The following is a 21174-nucleotide window of genomic DNA, read 5'->3' as shown; positions in this document are numbered from 1 at the left end:
CTTCGACCCTACTGCATGTTTCAGGCAAAGACTGGCTCGGTATCACTTCACTCGAATGGCTTTATGGTTCATTTGAAAAGGGAGTAGAGCACCGATCCTCCGTCCAACCAGGTCACACATACAAAGCTGGGCTGGGAGAGGAAGGGAGGAATCTGTGTATGCACTGCACCTGCTCTCTTCCTGCATGAGATCTTTCCCCAGAATCTCCACCCAAAGAGGGAAATCGGTTGAGTATGTCGGTCTGGAGAAAGGACCCCAGAAAACCCTGTGATTTCCCCCCGCGCCCAGAGAAAACACAAGACTCTTTTTCACAACAAAGACCTGTATAGAACTTCACAACACGCCTCTACAAATATAAATGTTTTGCTTGTGGTTTTTTTTTGCATAATAAAAGCACCCAGGCAAGCTGGTTTTACAAATCACTTTGAGACCCAAATCTGGCCTTGACTATCAAAGAAATAACTTTGCAAAGAATCTGGGTTCTTTCCCCTGAAAGAAAATTATGCTCAGGAAAGAAAGAGAAACTGTCCTCTGCCTTCGTGTCTCCAAAGTCTGCAGGAACTTTGCCAATCTTGGGTCAGGCATGAGATTTAAGCCCCTCGCCCATTAACCCAAAATGGCTTTGAAATGCCAGACCCATCTATCAGCAGCCATCTCCATTAACTCTGCATCTTGGTACCCTTGGGAAAACCACACTGGCCAGGTGGTCCAAGACTGAGATGGCAAAGTTTCATAGGGACTGGGGTACAAATCTATATCTTAGGTTTCCACCTGGTCTCTCTCCCTGCTTCCCCCCAGCCCACCATCCCGGCGCTGGGCCCATGTGAAGCCAGCACAGCCACGCTGAGCCTGGGACCCAGGCAAACGTTTCTGGATGACGCTCCCCCTGCAGTGTTGGCCAGCGGAGCTGAATTAGGAGCTGGTGAAAGTCTGAAAGAGAAAAGCTCCTTTATTGGGGGGAAATAAAACTACAAAGCTGCCCTCCTGGGCTGTGTGGGAGACTGGGGTAGCCTTCCCCTCGCAAACCCCACTTCTCACATAAAACAAGCGGGGCAGCCCCTCTGGGCAAATCCAGCCAAGCCTTTGCCTGTCTGTCTCGGTGCTGCATCTTCCTGAGTTAGTCGCCGGGGCGGCTTCGAATCCCTGAGGTGTGTGTGGCCGAGGCGCCATCCGCTGCGCAGGGCTCTGCTCGAAGGTGTTGCCGTCCTCACAACCTGGGCTTGATCTGCAAAGGCTTCCCTGGGAGTAAAAAAAAAAGAGAAGAGAGAGTTGTTTGTTATCAAAAGGAAAAGAGGCCTGAACTCATACAACCCGGCGTCAATCGCTGAGATCATCTGCAGGAGCATCGCTGGTCATTTTTTTGAGTTGGGGAGCCTCGTTTGACAACAATGAGCAACTGAGCCTTCAGGGTCTTGGGCCCTGTCCCATGGAACTCTCTGCCACTGGAGATTCAGCAGGCACCCTCTGCGCCAACTTTTAAACTGAAAACCTTTCGATTCCTCCAGGCCTATGCAGGGAATTAAGAATGCATCCTTCCACAATGGGTAAGTGATATTGGTTTTTAAACTGTTTAATTGTATGTTTTAAAGTTTTTAGTGCTGCAAGCCCCTTGGATATACAGCGGCACGGAAATATTTTCATAAATAAACCAAAAGCGAGAAGGACACACACCCCTCTTGGCATTTGGGAAATAGATCAGATTGCTTGATCCTCCTCACCCTGAAAATGCTACTTGACCCGAGCCACGGTTGCTCTAATGTTGCACCTCACCTGCTTCCCATCCATTCTGTACAAGGCCCAGTTCTCATCTGTCAAATCCTGACATATACACACACCCCTTTGCCACAGCTGCCAAGCCCACTGGGCTGCTAGTCCACAGCGAGGCAGGTGCGCTGATGCATCTGCAAGGCTCTTGGGAACTCGAGGGTGTCCCAGGCACCCTTCTGGCTGCCTAACCTCGAAAAAGGACATTGTACCGCTGGAAAAGGTTGAGAGAAGGGCAACCAGAGGGATCAGGGAGGATGGATTGACTGCCCTACAAGGAAAGGATGCAGTGTTTGGGAGAAAAGGAGAGGAAAGGTCTTAGGTTCTAATAAAAGGGGGCTGTTTTAATTCAGGAAGGAAACCTGGTGCCCACTGTCATTGCCATTACCCCTCATCAGAGCTATAGTGAATGGGGAACTCCTTGCGGGGAACCCCATCCAGCTCAACATTTTTTACAACGGTGGGATAGCTTGGTGGGTAGAGCATGAGACTCTTAATCTCAGGGTGGTGGGTTCGCGTCCCACGTTGGGCAAAAGTTTCCTGCATTGCAAGGGGGTTGGGCTAGATGACCCTCGGGGTCCCCGCCAACTCTGTGATTCTGCGATTCTTGTCACCGGAAATCAGGACAGCTTAAGCCCCGCAGAGAAGGAGCAGTTCACTTTCAAGCACTCCAGCGCTCCTGGCTCCGCACACATTAAACGGCAGGGTGAATTAGCAGGATGGATGCGGCCAAGGGCTCAGGTTTGCTGACAAGGTCAAGCTGCTCAGGATGACAAAATGCAAAACGCCAGAGCTGTCTCTCGGGAAGGAGCAGCATCCCAGGGAAGAGGATGGCAGGTCTTAACAAGGCAGGAGAGGCCGGGAAACTTTCAGGCTGACGGAGGGGCTGCTCAGGGAAGTGACTTTGTGGGCAGAGGGCCAGACTTGGGTTCGAATCTCGGCTTAGTTATGAAACCCATCCAGTGGCCTGCAGCCACTTTCACAGGGCTCCTGGGAGGACAAAATGGGGATAGAGAGAAACAGAGGCCTGAGTTCCTTGGAGAAACAGCAGGATAAAGAATGTAGGAACGGAAGCGAACAATACATTTAAGAATCCCGCTGAAAATATTGACTCCGGGCAAAACTTCTCACACCTAGAATTTTAAAATGCGCATTTGATGAACTGAAGGGGACAGGGGAAAACCTTCAGAATTTATTCAAAACATTTTTTTAAAAAAAACTTCAATTTCTCAGTTACCAGATATGTTGAGAAACCCGCCCACCTTTCAATCTAGAAAATCCTCAAAAAGTTGTTTTTCCTTAAATGAGGTCCTACTACACTGCAACTCCAAATCTTTTAAAAAATCAGATTCCTATATTTTAAACATGGCTGGGAGCAGAAGGTCACAGCCATAGGCACCGACACTTTCTTTTGCTTTTGGGGAAAAGAGAAATGTCCAAAAAATCTTTGCCATTCCAAGCCCAACCATAGAGTGGCGCTGTGAGCTGTGCAAACCCACCATGCAAGCAAGGCTTCTGCACAATGGGAGCAACTCTGGGGTGGCACGGAACGAGATGGCACAGAGACCACCACCCAGACAGATTCAGTTTTCAAAACACGACCAAGTTTCTAGATCTCATGGCTGCCAAGCAGAGCCTGGCGTTGACGTGGGAGGCAACTGGGGAAAATCTCAGGAGTCAGAAAGTAACCGAGTCCGGCAGGTGGGATCCTAAGGACTTCTGTCTGTGTAGCAAGAGCAGAGCGCACCATACAAACAAGCGCATGCAAATAATAAATAAATGTAGAAACCGGAGGCTACTTTATTATTTATTCTGTAGCTGTCCTCTGTCTATCTTGGGAGACAATGGAAGAGTACGCCTTTGTGGGTGAAGTCAGACGGTTGGAGAGTTACAGAGCTTGTTATGGCTGTAGAAACCGATAGGGGAGAGACAGGTTTTGTTGCAGCCAGGGCAGATGAGGGCATCCGGTGGGGCTACAGCAGATGCACCAGGGCATTCCTTCCCTCTTCACTCCTGTCATTTATTTATTTACTCACTCCAAGGAGTTCAAGGTGGAGTATATGGTTCTCTCCCTCTCCAGGTTATCACCACAACCACCCTGTGGGGTAGGCAAGGCTGAGAGAGTGTGGCTGGTCCTCAAGGTCGCCCAGAGAGCTTCATAGCTGAGCAGGGATTCGAACCCTGGTCTCCAAAGGTCATAGTCCAACACTTTAACCGTCATGCCACTCTGGCTCTCACTGGCCACAACAGTGATGTAGGGCTTAAAGTATGGCTGTTTCTTTTTACTGTTTTGTAAACCGCTTTGAGGTTTTTTGTTTTCCTTCTTTTTATTACTTACTTATTTAATTTAATTTTTTTGACAAAGTAATAATCATAAATAAAAAGAATAAAAAGGTGCGCCCCACCACCATTCCATTGTAACTATCCAGCCTCCCAAAATCTCAACACCTCTTGCGATGGTTTGACCCCTTTCCGTTTTAACAGTACAAATTCTACGGACACCCTCCCTATCTCCTCAAAATCATTTCTACTGCCTATTCCCCGTCTCACCTTAATGGCACATGTTAATTTATCATTAATAGCTATACCCCACACCTCCTTATACCATTCTTTCATTTTATATTCTGCTTGCCCCTTCCACTTCCTAGCTATAATAATTCGTGCAGCTGTCAATAAATTTGGGAGCCAGTCCTTCATAGCCTTTTTATTTTTTTCAACAATCAAGCGGTGTGTAAATTTTATGAAATAAACAGAGCACCCACCCACTGGCTGGGGCTGCCCGTTCCCTCTGGGATCAGACCCTCTGCCACAGCAGGAGGAACTTAGGGGCCAAAGAACGGTCGCTTTCTAGTGGCACCTTGGGAACAAGAAACCATCAGAAGAACACTGCCAGCTCATGCTCGCCTTTCGTCTAAACTAAAAAAATCACAAACGCTGTTCTTCAGATTAATGCTTCACACAATCTGTCTCTCTTTGATTAAATGAACACATGCATGAGCAGAATTAGACAGAATATCGGCTTTGGTAGATATGTGTTAGATATAAATGGTAAGAGGAATTATTGTTATGTGAAAGAGGTATGTGTCAAAATATGTGAAGATAGGTTGTTAAGATAAGATACATAGTTATTAAGATATTTGACTAAGTAAAAGCTAAGTATATTAAAATTTGGGCAAATGTTAATTGAACAATATATAAAGCTACCTTGAAGAAGTATTTGTTTTTTGAAGACAGGGGAGGGAACGGGGGAAGTCCCCCAAATAGAGAAGTTAGAAACAAGAAATGTATAAAGATAGATAGAGGTTAAGGTTTGTATATGTTCTTTTTATGCTTTTATTGTTGTTATTGTTTTTATGTTGATTATGTTTATTGTTTATTATGTTTTGTGTTGATGTTGTATTTTGTTTTTTTCTTTGTCTTATTGGAAAATAATAAAATCTTATAAAAAAAATAAAATAAATGAACACATGCATATGCTTTTTGATGTTAAGTTGCCCAGAGTAGCAAGTGACAAAGAGGGTTAAAAAACAATATCATTTTGAGTTCTGTGGTTCTCACTTGCTACTGAAGGTGCATTTAGAGCAGGGAGCGGGCAGCCGTAGCTGTCCAGAAACCGTTGGACTTCAGCCCCCCCATCAGCCCCCAGCTAGCATGGCCAACCGCCAGGCATTATGGGAGATGTAGTCTAGTGACACCAGGAGACCCACAGGTCCCCATTCCTGGTTTAGAGACAGAATCCAGGGGCGTGGGGGGGGCAGGGGCAGTTGCCGCGGGTGCAAATTGGTTAGGGGTGCAAATTTTCACTTGTTTCTAAGTGTGTGTTCAGCACATGACCACTCTCCCCCCGATGGAGCCCTGTTGGATCAAGCCAATGGCCCATCTCATCCAGCATTCTGCTCCCACAGGATGTGGAAGAACCGCAAGCAGGAAATGAGCGCGATAGCTACTCTCCCCGCCCCTGGTTGCCAGAAAATGGTATTTTGGGGAGAAAAGCAATGACAAACCTAGACAGCATCTTAAAAAGCAGAGACATCACAAAGGTCCGTATAGTTCAAGCTATGGTTTTCCCAGTAGTAATGTACGGAAGTGAGAGCTGGACCATAAAGAAGGCTGATTGCCGAAGAATGGATGCTTTTGAATTATGGTGCTGGAGGAGACTCTTGAGAGTCCCATGGACTGCAGGAAGATCAAACCTATCCATTCTGAAGGAAATCAGCCCTGAGTGCTCACTGGAAGGAAAGATCCTGAAGCTGAGGCTCCAAGAGTTTGGCCACCTCATGAGAAGAGAAGACTCCCTGGAAAAGACCCTGATGTTGGGAAAGATGGAGGGCACAAGGAGAAGGGGACGACAGAGGATGAGATGGTTGGACGGTGTTCTCGAAGCTACCAACATGAGTCTGACCAAACTGCGGGAGGCAGTGGAGGATAGGCGTGCCTGGCGTGCTCTGGTCCATGGGATCACAAAGAGTCGGACACGACTAAACAACAACAACAACAACAAGCAACTCTCCCCTCCCCTGGTTTCCAGCAAATGGTATTCAGAAACTGTGGCGTGAGCACAGCCATCCGGGCTAGTGACCATCAAAAGCCCTCTTCTCCATAAATTTGTCCATCTAGATTGGTGGCCATCCCTGCTTCTTGTGGGAGGGAGTTCCACAGTTGAACGATGTGCTGTGTGAAAAAGGACTTTATTTCTTCTGTCCTGAACTTTCCAACATTCAGATTCCTTGCACGTCTACAAGTTCTAGTATTATGAGTGAGGAAGAAAAATGCTTCTCTGTCCAGTTTTATAAACTTCTATCTTGCTCGCCTTTCCTCTAAACTAAAAAATCACAAACGCTGCAACCTTCCTTCAGATCAATGTTTCACGTGATCTCTCTCTCTTTGACAGGGACCAGAGGCTGGGGTGCCCACAGGGTGTGCAAATCATAAATGAGGAAGGGGCTTAATCTGAGGAGGGGGCGAATGCCCAGCTTGGCCCCCTGTAGCGACTCAGATCGGGGACTGATGGATGTCTCTAAGGCCTGAGAAGCCAGGATGGGTTTTACATTACAATGCCTGCCAAGTCACAAGGCTTCAGGTTTCCAAGCTGACCCCTCTCTCCACTGCCTGGAAAAGAACAAGGGACACCCATCTCAGCGCTCCCCCCAGCACTGAACTTAACCCGGGTGTCACGGCCCCTGCTGGAATGATGCTGCCTTTTGAGGGCCTGGGGCGGTTCCAAGAAGGATCTAGGCTTTATATTGGGAAAGGCCTTTCGTGCCGGAGATTCTTCACGTGGACCCCGCTGGGCTCCCCCGCTGGGAAACCATGGGTCCCTCCTGCAGCAGCGCCACCAAAGAAGCATGAGGAACGTGGCAAAATCTCATAGCTAGCCCTCCTCCCCGGCTTTTAAAACTTGGTTAGACAAACTTTGGGCAGGGCTGTAAGTGGCGGTGGCATTGATGCATGGCTTTTTGAGCTAATTTATGTAAAATAAAGAGGGCTCATTTAGCACCTTTCCACCCTTAATATAACAACCATACATCAGAGGGAGGCCCAGCAGTCGCCCCCGACTTTGCCATTAGTCACCTGCGACGCCGGCTAATGCTGCGTAAAAGGAGTCAGCAGCAGGCAAGCAGACCTCTGGGTCCCCACCCGTGTATGGGCAGGAGAGGCACCAAGGAGGTGGCAGATCCGGCAAGGTCTAGAGGAGAGCAGGCATCCTTCTAGGTCAGGCTTCCTCAACCTCGGCCCTCCAGATGCTTTTGGCCTACAACTCCCATGATCCCTAGCTAGCAGGACCAGTGGTCAGGGATGCTGGGAACTGTAGTCTCAAAACATCTGGAGGGCCGAGGTTGAGGAAGCCTTTTCTAGATGGTTTTCAAGGGCTCTAAGCTAAGGCTGGGCATCTCAGGATCACTGTTGCGCGGGGGCCCCTCCAGCCACCCCTTCTACCGTGCATTCAGGATGATCTTTAGTTCGGAGAAAAGGCAACGACGAGGTGTCATGGTACGGTGTTTCTCAATCTTGGGTCCCCAGCTGTTGTTGGACTATAATTCCTATCACCTCTAGCTAGACAGGACCAGTGGTCAGGGATGATGGGAGTTGTAGTCCAACAAACAGCTGGAGACCCAAGTCTGAGAAACTTGGTTATAAAATGATGCATAGCATGGAGGAAGAGGGAAGAGGAAAGTTTTGCTCCCTCTCTCGTAACACTAGGACTTCTGGGCATCCAATGAAGCTGCATGTTGGAAGATTCAGGACAGATGAAAAAAGGACTTATTTGCGTTGTACATAGTTAATCTTTGGAACTCCCTCCCACAGGAGGCAGCGATGGCCACCAACTTGGATGGCTTTGAAAGGGGTTTAGGCAAATTCATGGAGGACTGATGGCTATCAGCCATGATGGATGCTCTATCAACCACGAAGAATGTGCTCTGCCTCTGCGGTCAGAGGTAGCAATGGTTCTGAATACAATTTGCTGGAAACCGCAGGAGGGGAGAGGGCTTGCAGGCTTCCTACAGGCATCTGGTTGGCTACTGTGAGAACAGGATGCTGGACTAGATGGGCCAACGGCCCCGATCCAGCAGGCAAATCTAAAAATATGTAGTATAAACACCGACAACTGGGAAACACTGGCCTGCGAGCGCTCCAATTGGGGAACAGCCTTTACTGAAGGTGACATGGGCTTTGAAGACACTCAAACTCAGGACGGGAGAAATGTGCTAAGAAGAAGACACGCTTGGCAAACCCTCACCGTGATCAACTCCCACCTGGAAACCTAAGCCCCCACTGTGGAAGGATGTGTGGATCTAGAACTGGCCTCCACAGTCACTTACGGACTCATTGTTAAAACCGTGTTCATGGAAGACAATCTTACTCGGCTACGAGGGATTGCCAAAGCAGCAGCAGCAATACATGACTTTGCTTTCAATATAGTGAATTTGAGAATGCAGAGGATCTTACGGGCTGCAAAGTTCGCGTTTCCAGTGCCAGAGGAGAAAAGCAGTTAAGAAGCAGCGTGGACTGAGGGGGGAAACGGCATCTGTGACACTCGCCCGAGTTTTGCTTGTTGGGGAGAAGAGTAAGTTTTCAGCGGGGAGAAGAGAGAGGGGAGCGGGGAGCAGGCAGGCTGGCACTGACCGGAAAGGGGAAAGGGTGGAGGTTGCCCCGGAAGGAGCAGGTGGAGATGCCCTCTCCGTTTCGGACCATCTCTATTAACGGTGTACCTCCAGAGGCTAACATTACAGATTAGACAATAAATATGCAACGTGGTCGCTCCCCTTCATCTGCCCCTTCATCAGGGAGGGCCCTCAGAGAAAAAAAAAAAAAAAAAAGAGGGGGAGATTTACAGCTGCAAGACGAGACCGGCAATATTTCCTGAGCCATAATATTGGCAGCTTTTCGTTTATGCTCGAAGACGGTGCGGATAAAAGAAGACAAGCTTGAGAGGGAGGGAGGGTGCCGCCACGGGATGCGAGCGAAGGCGGCCGAGAGGGAGTTAGTTGCCATTCATGTCAGCCCCACTTTCCCCCCCTGGGGCTGGTGGCAGAGGGCTCTTTAATCGCATTGTTTTTTCCTTCCCCTGAAGGACAGCGCTCCTCGTAAATCCAGTCGCGGAGTGGCGGCGAGGGGGGGGGGAGAGCGTGCTGTCATTTATTTATTTATTTACGAGGCGCTATGAAATTCTTACAGGCACACTGTAAAATTGTCTGTCACATCCCCGCCCCAGAGTCTCTCCCCCCCCCACCTCCCCAACTACGAGAGGCCCTGACGGAACATTAAACAGCTAAAAACTCTCATCTGTGTTCTGGCTGAACTTAATTATGAATTGCAAACAGAGAGAGGGGAGAGGGGAGAATTTTTAAAACGTACTAAAAGGAAGCAACACGTGCGCGAGACGAGAAGGGTGGGTGCCCAGAATTTTAACCAGATTTACCGGTATATTAATTTGGTTCCGCTTCTGCCCTCTTGACCGCCCGCCCCCCCTTTGGATCATGGCTGCTTTCCCCAACCCTTGCCACACCTGCACGTGCACAAGTACACATGCTCTTGCACACTTGCAGGCACAAGTTGGCACGGGAGAGAGAGAGGGAATCAATTAAATTTCTGAGGTCCCTAATAAGAACTTAAGGAAACAGAAAACCCAGGCCCAGGCCATTCCTGCCTTCAGCGGCAAAGCACAATAACCCCAACTCTGGACTTGCATCTTGAGACCGTAAAAGGAATGGAATCCTCTTGAGGGGCTCCGATAAAATGTCCCGTAAGTGCCACATCTAAAGATGCAGTGTAAAACTATGGTGTAAAAGTCAACAAAACTGGCTCTGTATGGAAAAAATACAGGCACCAGGTACTTTAAGCCCTAAAATGCAATGTTATAAAATAATCAGGCACGTCCAACAGGTAGATCGTGATCTACTGGTAGATCACTGGACGTCTGTGGTAGATCACTGGCACCCCCCAAAGAAGCTAAAAAAAAGCGCAACAACTGAACCCCCCAAAGGGGGTAGATCACTGCCAGTTTTTAACTCTGTGAGTAGATCACAGTCTCTTGAGAGTTGGCCACCCCTGTATAATATAAACCAACAAGGAGGACTCCAAATACTAGTTCTTTGGATCCTGGCTACAGAGTGCTTTGATTTTATTCCTTCCCCCCCCAAACAGGCCACTTTCCAAATAAGGTTCCAGAATTCTGCAAAACCTTCTACATTATCCCCAGAAGGACTAAAGAAGCAGATGGGGTTGGAATGACTTGGATGTAACTGCAGCGTATTGAACCTGCTGCAGCGCTCTGTCCCCACGATAACCCTGCAAGGTGGGCCAGCATCTTTCTGTTTGTTGCAGATGAGGAACGGGGGCCAAGACAGTGACTTGGTCAAGCCCCCCAGTGGGGTTTTAAATGCATGCCCCCCCCCCGCACAGCCCCTCTTTGGAGAATGGGAGGAGGGCCAGGGAAATCTCCCAATTTCAGCGAAGAGACCCACAGAGTATTAATGGTCTCAGGATCAATACAGGATATGCAAAAAAAAGGGAAGACTAATCTGAATGAGTAATCATTTTGAAATGCAACACCATCCATTATAAAACACGAGGACAGCAAATGAAGGAATATCCAGAAAGCAGAAGCCTGGTGCCGCTTCAATGAACAGGCTTCGAGGTTTGCTGCCATTTATCAAAGAGTTTTGCGGATGGGGGGTGGTGGTGGTTCATTCTTGGGTGGCCCGATAAATATCCTGCATTGAGCTGAGCAAGAGGAAAGGACTATACCTCTGGCCTACCACTTGGAAGGCAGCGTCCCTGCAGAAACTACAGCAAGCCCACCCCCCACCCCGCCCGCCCGCCAGACCCTCGGTTAAAGTTCCTGGTAGATAGTTCAAATTGTGCGATCCATCTTGGTGGCAGACGACGCAGTCACTCACTTGTTCCTGCCACCCTCCGTATCTCGGGAGCGGCACAATCTATCTTCCGGGAACCAGGTATATAATTTCTAGTTAGTGAAAGCTCCGCTAAGAAGCCCCTTTTTCATTATGATGATTGAACAGCTTCGAGCAAAGGAGACTGCGAGGCTGGGAAGGAGAGCGGGAGCCAGCCGCTGCGGTGGAAACCCGAGTCGCTTCTGCTGAGCTTGTCACGCCAGCGAGAGAATTCGTGCTTCCGAGATGCTCTCGTACTTTTCGTGAAAACCAACACACATTTTTCCCGGGCCTGAGCGGCAGGCGGAGAAGCTGTCGGGGTCCAAAAAGCGGAAACTAAGCTGCAGCGTTCTGCCAAAATGGTTGGCTTTTGTTCTTCGACAAGCAGCTCTCCCTAGGGCTTGTTGTTGTTCAGTCGTGTCCGACTCTTCGTGACCCCATGGACCAGAGCACGCCAGGCACGCCTATCCTTCACTGCCTCCCGCAGTTTGGCCAAACTCATGTTAGTAGCTTCAAGAACACTGTCCAACCATCTCATCCTCTGTCCTCCCCTTCTCCTTGTGCCCTCCATCTTTCCCATCATCAGGGTCTTTTCCAGGGAGTCTTTTCTTCTTATGAGGTGGCCAAAGTACTGGAGCCTCAGCTTCAGGATCTGCCCTTCCAGTGAGCACTCAGGCCTGATTTCTTTAAGGATGGATAGGTTTGATCTTCTTGCAGTCCATGGGACTCTCAAGAGTCTCCTCCAGCACCACAATTCAAAAGCATCAATTCTTCGGCGATCAGCCTTCTTTATGGTCCCTAGGGCAGACTTCCCCAATGTGGCAACCCCTCAGGTGTTTACATCAACTCGCAAAAACCCTAACTGCCTCACCTCCGCAAGGATATTGTAGAGTTGGAAAAGGTTTGGAAAAGAGCAACCAAAATGATTCAGGGGATTCTCCCCTACAAAGAAAGGTTACTATTATATCTTAAATTTATATATCGATCTTCATTGGAAGATCATGGAGTGGTATAGAAACACAAAATACATGATGCAACAATAACAACAGAAATATTTGGGACTTTTTAGCTCAGAGACAAGGCGAGCAAGAGGAAACATGATAGAAGCTTGGAAAATTAGGCATCGCATGGAGATAGCGGAAAGAGATAAGTTTTCCTGCCTCTCCCATAACACTAGATCTTGCGGACATCCTAGGAAGTTGAACATTGGGAGTCAGGACAGATAGAAGGAAGTCCCTTCTTCACATAGTTCCTACAAACTTTTGTAAAAAAAGTAATCTGGGAGACCCAGCCAGATGGGTGGGGTACAAATAAATAATAATAATAATAATTATTATTATTATTATTATTATTAGTATTATTATTATTAGTATTATTATTATTATTATTATCTGCATTTAAAAAATTCATTAAGGAACAAAAAATTGTTTCGGAACACCAGTTGCTGGAAACCACAGGAGGGGAGAGGGCTCTTTTGCACGAATCCTGTTTGCAGGTTTCCCAAAAGAGGCACCTGTGAGGACCGGATGCTGTTTTTATTTTCCCAAATGTCTGGAGGGTGCCAGGTGAGGGGAGGCTTCTTCAGAGACATCAACTGGAGCTCTTCTCGTGGAGAGTGTTCACCAGGACTCACCAAAGAGACACAGCAACTGCCCAGGTCTGAGGGATATTTGAAAGTAGAAAGTGAAGCTCCTTACTGGAGGAGCCCAAATCCAGCCTCCGCTCCAAAGCAGATTGGAAGGTCAAATCCTGAGCTGCCCAAGTCCACAATCCAAACATCCCTCACAGTTCAGAAACCTAAACTGTACATTGCTCTCATTTTATTTTATGCAGAGTGAAACAGATACAGAGACCAACCTTCGGGGTGGGGGGGGGGGAAGTGGCATTCCTTTTTCTTTAAAGCACCCTATGAGCATCTCTGGAGATTTTTTCTTTAAATCTTGCTTGTTTAGTTTGTCTCCAGGTGACTGAAAAGTCCCTCATTTTGTCTATTTAATTAGGCAACGGTTCACCATTTGCACACAGGCTTGGATGAAGGAGATAACTTTACGACGGTGAAATTCAAAGCTAAAAATGATTGCCCAAAGAGCTGATAAACACACTTCTTAGAAATGCTGATAACACAACTTATCCCTAGCTGATAAATGCATGCCCAAATATTTCACGTTGCCTCTGGAGGATACTCACATTTAGGCCTTGATTAAACTCGGGGTGAAAGGGAGATTGCCTGCATGGGAAAAACAGCCACCAAGAATGTCTCCCCACATGACATTGATGCATCACTTAAAAGACCTCAGAGGGCACTCTAGGTTATTCTTGGAGGTCATATCAGGACACAGAAGAGGAGGAGGAGGAGGAGGAGGAGGAGGAATACCAGTTGCTAGAAACCACGGGAGGGGAGAGGGCCCTTGTGCTCGGATTTTTCTTACAGGTTTCCCACAGGCATCTGGTTGGCCACTGTGTAATAATAATAATAATAATAATAATTATACCCCACCCATCTGGCTGGGTTTCCCCAGCCACTCTGGGCGGCTTCCAACAAAATATTAAAATACAATAGTCCGCCAAACATTAAAAGCTTCCCTAAACAGGGCTGCCTTCAGTTGTCCTCTAAAAAGTCAGATACAGTAGTTGTTTATTTCCTTGACATCTGGCGGGAGGGCGTTCCACAGGGCAGGTGCCGCTACCGAGAAGGCCCTCTGCCTGGTTCCCTGTAACTTCGCTTCTCGCAGTGAGGGAACTGCCAATAGGCCCTTGGCACTGGACCTCAGTGTCCGGGCAGAACGATGGGGGTGGAGACGCTCCTTCAGGGATACAGAACTGAGGCCGTTTAGGGCTTTAAAGGTCTGATGCTCTTATTCAGAGGCTCCAAGATAACCAGGGCCTAACTCCCACTTCCAAAGCAATGCTGCTGCGCATGGCCAGGAACTGGCGTGTCCTTTCTCTGGAGAGAAGGTCCACAGAGCATCTGCAGAGATCTCACCGTTCACCTCTCATGCCTACAAAGATGCATGAGGACATGCTTTGAGCACAAGAGGTCCCAGGCTCAACTCCCCGCTAGGGTTCACAAAACCATAGAATTGCAGGGTTGGAAAATACCCCAAGGGTCATCTAGTCCAACCCCCTGCAATCCAGGAATTACAGCTAGAGAATCCCTGACGGGTGGCCACCCAACCTCTGCTTGGAAACCTCCAGCGAAGGAAAGTCTGCCAGCTCCCCTTCCGACGTCGAACAGCCCTCACCATCAGAAAACTCTTCCTAATATTCAGTCAAAATTTCCTTTCTTGCAATTTGAATCCATTGGTGAGGTTCCTACCCTCTGGAGCAGCAGAAAGCAAGCTTGCTTTACTATCCGTGTGCCAGCCCTTCAGAGATTTGAAGATAAATAAATAATAATAATAATAATAATAATAATAATAATAATAATAATAATAATAATAATAATAATAATAATATTTATATTTATATCCCGCCCATATGGCTGGGTTTCCCCAGCCACTCTGGGCGACTTCCAACGAAAGACTAAAAGAACATTAAAACATCAGTCATTAAAAACTTCCCTAAACAGGGCTGCCTTCAGATGTCTTCTAAAAGTCAGATAGTTGCTTATTTCCTTGACATCTGATGGGAGGGCGTTCCACAGGGTGGGAGCCACCACTGAGAAGGCCCTCTGCCTGGTTCCCTGTAACTTTACTTCTCACAGGGAGGGAACCGCCAGAAGGCCCTCAGAGCTGGACCTCAGTGTCCGGGCTGAGTGATGGGGTGGAGACGCTCCTTCAGGTCTACTGGGCCATGGCCGAGTCCGAGCTGAGGCCGAAGATGGCTATCACGTCTCCTCTCCATCTTTATCACCTCTCACTCGGGGCAAAAGGCGGTTGCTGATGGAACACAAGCCATGCTGCCTCTGTTTCACCTCTGTGGCTCAGCCTGAAGGTGGAGATGAAGCCCCTGTTTCTTCCTGAGGCTGACGCTCCGCGTGCCTGCGCCTTGCCCCCTGGGTAAGGGCATATTGTCTGGGAGCCAGCTCTCATGGCCGTTGCGGTGAAAGGGACCGCCAGAGGTAATCCAGCCGGCGGAATGACGGAATCCCCCAAGCATTTTGCTGGCCGCTCGGGCAGGGCGGCGGTTAGCACAAATCTCCGGTGACACTGAGCGTGTATGCTTCACGGCCCCTCAATTCCACTTGTCAACTCGTTCACAAACACAATGGTTCCGTCTCGCGACTCACTGGCCATAAAATGCAGCAGATGAGCTCCCTGTTAGCTGACAGGATGCAGCCAAACATGAAGCAGGCAGGGAGTGATCCATTACGGGCCACCAGGAGCGGAAAGCGACAGCAGCCCCAGGAAAGGCAGCCATGGACTGCAGCTCCAGAGAAAGGGGTCTTGTCGGGGGTCTTCTCTGCCTCCTAGCATGCTGTTCCACTGTTCTCCCAACAGGCCAGGGGGCTCCAGTTCTGGCTGTCATGTGTCAGGAACTGTAGGTCTCAGTTCTGGCCCCTAACTTCTATTTGTATTTCTGCAAGCTCATGGCTTCTTTTTGCATGCACCTGGCAGCGCAATTTGGCATCCTGGGAATCATCATGTTTGCTTGAAATCAAAAGTCAAGGTTCTAGCTCTCACACATATTCCGTACTTGCGTGGTCTGAACACTTGGAACACTGAGCACTACTTAGAACACTTTCTGTGAAGCCCTGCTGGGTGAGATCAGTCTCCCTGGAAATCCTGCTTGCAACCGACTCCTTCTGCCTTTGGTCTTGCCCTGCTCCAGCCCTGCCCTTCTGGCTTTCAGGATTCCTGCTTAGCTACCTGGCCAGAAGCCTGACATAGCAGAGTTTCCAGAGTGAGTCCCAAACTTGCTGAGAGTGAGAGGGAGGGAGAGAGTGGGGGGGGCAGAGAGAGAGAGAGAGATATGCAACTACATTGCAGCTCTGTAAATTTGCAGTTCGGGCACCAGAGACCTGCCCCCTGTTTCTGGGGGCACCTGGGTGGCCGCCAGCAAATTACTCAGCCTCAGCTTCCAACCTGTAAAATGGGGATGGCGTCCTCCTGCACAGGACAGCTGGTTGAGCGAATGCAAAACTCTCTTTGTAAATGAAAAGCAGTCTTTCAAATGAGAAACAGCAAGTAAGAGGAGGAAGCGCCCCTCTTGACAGAAGAACAAAAGTTTCCTTCTCTCACTGTGTGTCTATGTACAATAAAATAAAATAGTAGTGACCAGGTGGTCAATTCAAGAGTCACCCTCGGGGTGTTTTTTGCAGCTGGGGCCAGTACCACTTCTAATTTGCATCAATCTTGCTGGCTGGGAATTCTCTGTCCTCTTTGCTGTCCCTCTTTTTTTCATTTTTTATTATTAAAGATTTTCTTGGTTTACAAAGTGTGTGTAATGTCTCTCGTATTTTTCCATAAAACATTTTTACAGATCAACTGGCTCTACTAAACATCTTCCAAGACAAGAATGCCCACTTACAACACAAGGAACTCATAATCCATCTACTCTCAGCAACCAGAAACATCATAACCAGACACTGGAAAGACCTGTCAGGAGTCAACATGTAACAAGTAGTATGGGAAACAACCCTACTAGAAAAATTAACCAGCAACTTAAAACTAGCACGGGGACAAACAGAAGAAGACACCTCTGTCCTCTTTGTTGTCCTGATAGCAGTGAGCAGCTTCACCCCACCTGCAGCCTGCCTGTGTTTTCGGTGGTGGGGAGCTGCCTTTGGCCTTAAGTGTTCCGCTCCAGCCTCACATCTGTCAGGGATTCTTTAGCTGTGATTCCTGCATTGCAGGGGTTGGACTAGATGGCAATTGGGGTCCCTTCCAACTCCCCAGTTCTATGACGCATCTCAGTTCCATCGACTCCGATGCCAAGTAAATAACTAGCGTGGGAGGGTGGTAAAGCTGGGGTTGTCAGATGCAGCCACTGGAACAGGAAATATTTCCAAGCCTCTCAAGTGAGATTTTAATGCCCTTTCCTCTGCGTATAGGGATACAAAGGCTCTGCGTTACATGAGGAAAGAGCTTTCGAAGACCGTGCCACAATTAATCCAGAAAAAAGTGAGCCTCACAGGCCCACCAAATGCAGGAGGCTTGGCAGATTTGAAAGTTGCCAACAAATCAATAAGGAGAGAGGAGATGGGGGGGGACCTGCAGACACAATTAGAGGCACACAAATGAAGAGATCAGAAAGCACATTCTCCAAGAGCTCCCTGGGGGACGGGAAGGCACGGGTTGCATTCTGAACGAGAGCTGGCTAGGGAGCAAGGGGGGTGGCCAGAAAGTTTAAAAAATGGACATGAGTCGTGATAGAGCCTCCATGAGTCGGGGTAGTGTACCTTTGACTCCTGTGGGCCGACGGGACATGGCTCTGGCACCAAACTTCCCAAAGCGAGCTTCTTGCATATGTTTTCCCCGGTAAAATAATTCCGATTCTTCAGAATCGCAGCTATTTCTTCCTTTGCTGCCACATTTGGAGGCAGCAATGCTTCTGAGTACCAATTGCTGTAAACCACAGGAGGGAAGAGGGCTCTTGTGCTCAGATCCTGCTTGCTGGCTTCCCATAATGAGCATCTGGTGAGAACCTTGTGAGAACAGGAGACTGGAATGGACGGCCCATTGGCCTGGTCCAGAAGGGCTCTTAGGTTCTTTTAAAAGCTAGTTCCAAAACCTAGTAGTTCTGGAGGTAACCTGAATGTTTGCAGGCCATGTCTGCAAAAAGCAGCATTGCTCCCCCCGGGGGGGGGGCAGGGGGGCCAGATTTTCATGGCTCTGGGTCCTTTCTTCTCCAGGAATTACAATTCTTCTGCATGCACTGTTCTTTGCCAAAAAGATTCTACATTTGAGAAAGATTCAAGAAGCACCCAAACTAAGGGTCAGTCTGAAATGAATGGAATCACTAAACTTAAGTTTGTCTGTTAATTTCAGTTGGTCTACTCTGAGCAGTTGGCTACAACCCTGAGGAAAGTGACACAATCCACCTCAAATAATTTGTTCTTAAGTGCAGAATCTGCGTTTTCCGAGAGGGGAGTTTCTGGCCCAGGGAGGGGCCAGTGGGCAGGCAAGCAAGAACGGACCGACAAGACATCCGCCGCTCCACGAATGTGCACACGCTACCTGCAGCTTGATAGACTCTGCATTAGGAAAGCAATTATATTAGAGGTTTATTAACTCAATTATGAAAGTAGTTTGTGATGCTTTTTAATTAACTCATTTCTGTACGCCTGATGGAGCTTGGATTCGCCAGATGAGACAGAGCCTGGGCGAGGGGACTGGGCCGTGGTGTGAAATTGGGAAACGGAGGGAGCCACGCAGTGGTGCGCCTGGGTGTGTAGGAACACACACGGAAGGATGGAGGCAGAGAGCTCAACCCACTGGGGCCTTTTCCTGCCTCGCTGAAATGAATCAGCACATCTGAGGCCTCTGAGAGCCGACTCCTGACCCCACAGGTCTCCCTGCAATTAATGGGCTTTTCTAAAAACTCTCTGAACCTGAACTGCTGTGGACGCAGGCAGGGCGACTGGAAGAGGCTCTGCCACCCACTGCCACAGCTAGGAGCCCAGAAAGAGGCAGGGGCAATGGCAACAGGAGGGGACAGCTAGAGTTGAGTAGGCAGCTTAATGGCAAGGAGAGGGCAGGGTGCTGGATTTTGCTTTGGGTATCCCGGTGATCTCACACAGGGCAGAGGAACTATCAGGAGGGCCTTCTCTGTGGTGGCTCCTAAGCTGCGGCGCTCCCTCCCCAGAGAGGTGCATCTGGCACCTTCGTTGCACGGCTTCTGAAGGATGCTGAAGATGTCCTTCTTCACACTGGCTTTTGACACTTGAGGGGTGCGTGCTGAGGAATCACCTTGCTTTTATAAAGGTGATTTGTTTTCAAACTATTATTTTTTAAGTGTTGTGACCTTTCCTGGACCTCAGGATGAAGGGTAGTCAATAAAGAAACAACCAACACCGAGGCAGTGAAGGATAGGCGTGCCTGGCGTGCTCTGGTCCATGGGGTCACGAAGAGTCGGACACGACTGAACGACTGAACAACAACAAAAACACCGTTATCATCACAGCTGCATTATTGCACCAGGCAAAAAATAATAATCAGTTTTGAATTTACCAGGACCATTATTTGAGATGAATTTTAAGGTGGGGGGAGGGCTTGTGTGAGAGGTGAAACAGCAATTACAGTCATACCTCATGTTACGTACACTGCAGGATGCGTACGTTTGGGATACGCACTGCGGCGACCCGGAAGTAACAGAACGGGTTACTTCCAGGTTTGCTGCATCGCGCATGCGCAGAAGCATGCGGTGACATCACGCGCATGCGCAGAAGCGCCGAATCGTGTCGCGCACATGCACAGACGCGGCACTTCATGATACGGACGTCGCAGGTTAATGTCGCATGTGCATTGATATGTTTGTATTCACATCTGCATTGTTTCTGAGCTGCCTTGGGGTGGGGGTTTTTTTTTGGCCAAAAGGTGGCAGATTAATAAATAACGTGACAGGAATGAGATTCAAACCCCCGCCCTCCCCTGCCCATCTGTCCCCGCACCCATTTTATGTCCCTGCCCTGCATCTGTTTCAGCAGAGCGGAGCCCCAGGAGCCCCAAAGACCAGCTTGCTACTCTCCCAAATACCGAAAGGTAGATGGCGCCTGGGACGCAACAGCCCATTGCAGAGAGGAAATGAAACTCCAGAATCTTGTGCCGGGAATAAATTGTGCAATCATATGATTCTATTCCTTCCTTGGAGGTATTTAAGCAGAGGCTGGGTGGCCATCTGTCATGGGTGCTTTAGTTGAGATTCCTGCATTGCAGGGGGTTGGACTAGATGACTTTTGGGGGTCCCTTCCAACTCTATTATTGATTCTATGATTATAAACCCCAGGGGTGCTGTTGTTGAGTCAGGGAAACCCTGAAACACGGAGTAGGATCCGTAAAAGGGATACCCAAGAGCAGTGTTGCTCTTGCATGCTGTAGGTATCCCCCAATGTGAAGTCTGGGATCTACAAGGAGCTATTCTGAGAAGCATGCTATTCAGTGTTAGGTTCATTAGAAGAAGAAGAAGAAGAGTTTGGATTTGATATCCCGCTTTTCACTACCCGAAGGAGTCTCAAAGCGGCTAACATTCTCCTTTCCCTTCCTCCCCCACAACAAACACTCTGTGAGGTGAGTGGGGCTGAGAGACTTCAGAGAAGTGTGACTAGCCCAAGGTCACCCAGCAGCTGCATGTGGAGGAGTGCAGACACGAACCCGGTTCCCCAGATTACGAGTCTGCTGCTCTTAACCACTACACCAAACTGGCTCTCTTAGGTTTCTAGTCCTCACCATCAATTAAAACAGCTTGGGAGGCTCCGACCACTTCAAGTGGGGCATACCTTTTGAGGGGGCAAGGGGTTCAGAAATTTACCTTATTGGCTACGAAACTCTCTATTCTCCACACCCTGCTTTTTCCTCCTCCATTTGTCTCTTTTTGCCTCAAAACACAATTTCAGGTGCCTGGGAAACTGTTTAATTCTCTCTGCTGATACTTCAAATCCCGCAGCCTAATGCCCTTCTTCACACAGCGCATGGTTAAACTATGGAACTTGATCACCTCCCACAGGAGGGAGTCCATTTCCCAGTCACTTTCCTTCCTGCAAAACAGGATAAACAGTTTTAGCCCAGTTTCTCTCTCCCCACAATGAAGCAACTCAGCCTCTTGTTGCAAAGGGCCACTCAGGACTGCATAAGCTATTGTCTGGTCCAGGGAGCCGCCAGGTGGCAGGTGGCAGAATAATAGAATCGCAGAATTGTAGAGTTGGAAGAGACCCCCAAGGGCCATCTAGTCCAACCCCCAGCAATGCAGGAACCACATCCCTGACAGATGGTCATCCAAAGCCTGTTTAAAAACCTCTTCCCCCATTCCAAGGGAATCTGTTCCACTGTCAAACAGCTCTCACTCTCAGAAAGTTGTTCCTAAGGTTTAATTGGAATCGGCTTTCTTGCAATGTGAATCCATTGGTTCAGATTGTGCC

At 48.6% G+C, this 21174-nt stretch overlaps 1 protein-coding gene across 1 annotated transcript in view; it reads right to left on the bottom strand.

Annotated features, from left to right (window-relative positions):
• Positions 1-373: 373 nt before the first annotated feature.
• ZC3H3 (zinc finger CCCH-type containing 3) overlaps positions 374-21174 on the bottom strand; it is a 237882-nt gene continuing 217081 nt past the window's right edge. The window contains exon 12 of the mRNA XM_033155958.1: positions 374-1239. Within this exon, the coding sequence (XP_033011849.1) occupies positions 1208-1239 (32 nt within the window). The 3' untranslated portion in view covers positions 374-1207. The remainder of the gene's footprint in view (positions 1240-21174) is intronic.

Source organism: Lacerta agilis, chromosome 7, assembly GCF_009819535.1.
Source record: "Lacerta agilis isolate rLacAgi1 chromosome 7, rLacAgi1.pri, whole genome shotgun sequence".
Taxonomy (NCBI): Eukaryota; Metazoa; Chordata; class Lepidosauria; order Squamata; family Lacertidae; genus Lacerta; species Lacerta agilis.
Note: the sequence above shows the minus strand (reverse complement) of the source record. Positions and strands in the feature narration are given on the sequence as shown.